Below are 2,252 nucleotides of genomic sequence, written 5' to 3'. Positions count from 1 at the left end.
CCCTGCCCACCCTCACCCCGCCCCCAGTGACCCCAGACCAGGCCCAGGGATGGGCAGACAGATGGGTCCAGCCCCAGCACGGTTGATCCTTAAGCACACGTTGCCCCCTCCCCCACGCTGGGAGCTCTCAGCCCGTCTCGGGGGTCTCGATCAGCCCCTGTCCGCTGGCGATGCCCTGCACTGCTCGGGGCGTCCCAGCTGTGGGAGCGGGGTCAGGGTACTGCTGAGCCACGGGGACATCGCTGCGGCAGCACCCGGTGCCCTGGGCTTGGGCTCCTCAGGGGGTGGGCGCAGAGCACAGGAGGGGTGCAGCACCCCCACCCCAGGCACCGCAGCAGGATGACTTTGGAACGCCGCTGCTCCCTGCGCTCAATCTGCCGGTGTGTGGCAGTTCAGGTGTGCGGCCCTGTCCGTGTCCCCCCTCCATCTGCTGGTGGCTCAGAGCGGCTGAGGGATCCCCATACCTCTAGGCAGCACCCTGACCCCACCACCACCACCATGGGACACCAGGCAGCACCCTGACCCCACCACCACCACCATGGGACACCAGGCAGCACCCTGACCCCACCACAACCACCACAGGACACCAGGCAGCACCCCAACCCCACCACCACCACCATGGCACACCAGGCAGCACCCTGACCCCACCACCACCACCACAGGACACCAGGCAGCACCCTGACCCCACCACAACCATGGGACACCAGGCAGCACCCTGCCTGACCCCACCACTACGGGTCACAACCGAGGCCAGCGTGTGCCTCCCGTTCCCAGGACCATCTGCAGTGCCACATCAGCCCTGGGCACAGCCCCGGTCCTGTCCTGCTTTGGGAAGCCGCAGCCCGGGGAGGGCACCCCGCAGCCAGGGCCCCCGCCTCCTCCTGCCCCGTCCTTCTGGGGCCCCCCCTCACCCTTGAAGACGAAGTTGTAGTCCTCCTCGGCGCTGCCCATGTCTCCCAGCTGCCGCCCGCACCACCCGGTTTCCTCCTGCCCTCTGCCCGAGGTTTCCTCCTTCCCTCCACAGAGCACGGAGCGGGGCGGGCTGCGGTGAGGCGATGCGGGGGGCAAAGTCTCCTCGGTGGTGCTGCGGGAGCGGGGTCCCAGGAACGAGCGGGCTCGGGGAGCGAAGGCGACGCGGGCGGGCGGTGCCGGCGGAGCAGCGAGGCCCAGGCCGGCTGACTCCAGGGGTGGGAGCGGCGGCGGCGGCGCAGGTTGGGCAGGTAATGTCACCCCTGGGACCGTCACGGGGCGGCCGGAGGAGGAGCCGGGCCCGATCCCGGCTGCCAAGGCCGCACGGCGCGGGGCAGGCTGGGGCAGCGGGGCCCCAAGCTCAGCGTGGAGCTGGCCGGGCACCAACGGCCTTCCTCACATCTGCTGCTATCACAGGAGAGATGGGGAGGCGGGGGGGAAGCAGCCCCCAGCGGCAACACCCCAGGGGGCTCCCAGCAGCGCTGTGCCGCTGACCCGCAGCCCTCGCCCCGCTTGGCCGGGCACGCGGCCGACCCCATCCCACGCTTCCCCCCTCCACCGATTTGAGAAACACTCAGAAGGACACGAGCACCAGACGTGTTTTTATTCCCTGCTCCCCCTGCCCCAGCAGCGGGGCCGTGCTCCCGGGATGGTTCCCCCCGCGCGGGCGCTGCTGCTGCTCAGCCGTGGCACCGCGGGCCCCGCTCAGGATGCGGCCACCTGCGTCAGCGGCTCCTCCAGGTACTGCACCAGCGCCTGCGCCTGCGGGCAGGGACGGGCGTGAGCGACGCTGAGCACACGGAGCCGCAGCCCCCAGCACCTGGGCACCGTTGGGCAAACCCCCGTCCTGCCCCAGCGCCACGGGGCAATTCGGGTTCCGCGCGGACGCTTCTCACTTTGATTTAAATTTCACCGTAGAGCCTTAAAAAAGCGCGGTTTTGTGGCTGAGCTGGCGTGGGACACCTCAAAACCTCTGCACGGAGGAAGGAGGCATCCCCGGCACGGCCGCTTGCTCCACCGCTGCCATCCTCTTCCTCCCAGCATTAACCCCACGGCTCTTTCACACCTCGCAGGGACGCAGCCCCCCCAGCCCCCTCCCCACCGCCTCACCTTGGCTTTCAGCATCCCAAATCCGACCGTCTCCTTGGCGTACATGCACAGCAGGAGGTTCGCCACGCGGGTGATGGCCACGCGCCCCTCCTGCCCGGAGAGAACGGCAGCACGGTTGGGTTGGAAGGGAACGCGATGATCATCCACTTCCAACCCCGTGCCATGAGCTGCCC

At 69.4% G+C, this 2,252-nt stretch overlaps 2 protein-coding genes across 2 annotated transcripts in view; both read right to left on the bottom strand.

Moving 5' to 3' along the window:
• Window positions 1-1,426, bottom strand: part of RAB25 (RAB25, member RAS oncogene family) — an 18,214-nt gene extending 16,788 nt beyond the window's left edge. Inside the window, exon 1 of the mRNA XM_021376569.1 lies at window positions 912-1,426. Within this exon, the coding sequence (XP_021232244.1) occupies window positions 912-951 (40 nt within the window). The 5' untranslated portion in view covers window positions 952-1,426. The remainder of the gene's footprint in view (window positions 1-911) is intronic.
• LAMTOR2 (late endosomal/lysosomal adaptor, MAPK and MTOR activator 2) overlaps window positions 1,551-2,252 on the bottom strand; it is a 4,522-nt gene continuing 3,820 nt past the window's right edge. The window contains exons 3-4 of the mRNA XM_021376572.1: window positions 2,080-2,169; window positions 1,551-1,731 (exon numbers count right to left, since the gene is read on the bottom strand). Of these exons, the coding sequence (XP_021232247.1) occupies window positions 1,675-1,731; window positions 2,080-2,169 (147 nt within the window). The 3' untranslated portion in view covers window positions 1,551-1,674. The remainder of the gene's footprint in view (window positions 1,732-2,079; window positions 2,170-2,252) is intronic.

The sequence above is a fragment of the Numida meleagris genome, chromosome 24 (assembly GCF_002078875.1).
Source record: "Numida meleagris isolate 19003 breed g44 Domestic line chromosome 24, NumMel1.0, whole genome shotgun sequence".
Lineage (NCBI taxonomy): Eukaryota > Metazoa > Chordata > Aves > Galliformes > Numididae > Numida > Numida meleagris.
The sequence above is the reverse complement of the archived record's forward strand: the minus strand, read 5'-3'. Positions and strand labels throughout refer to the sequence as shown.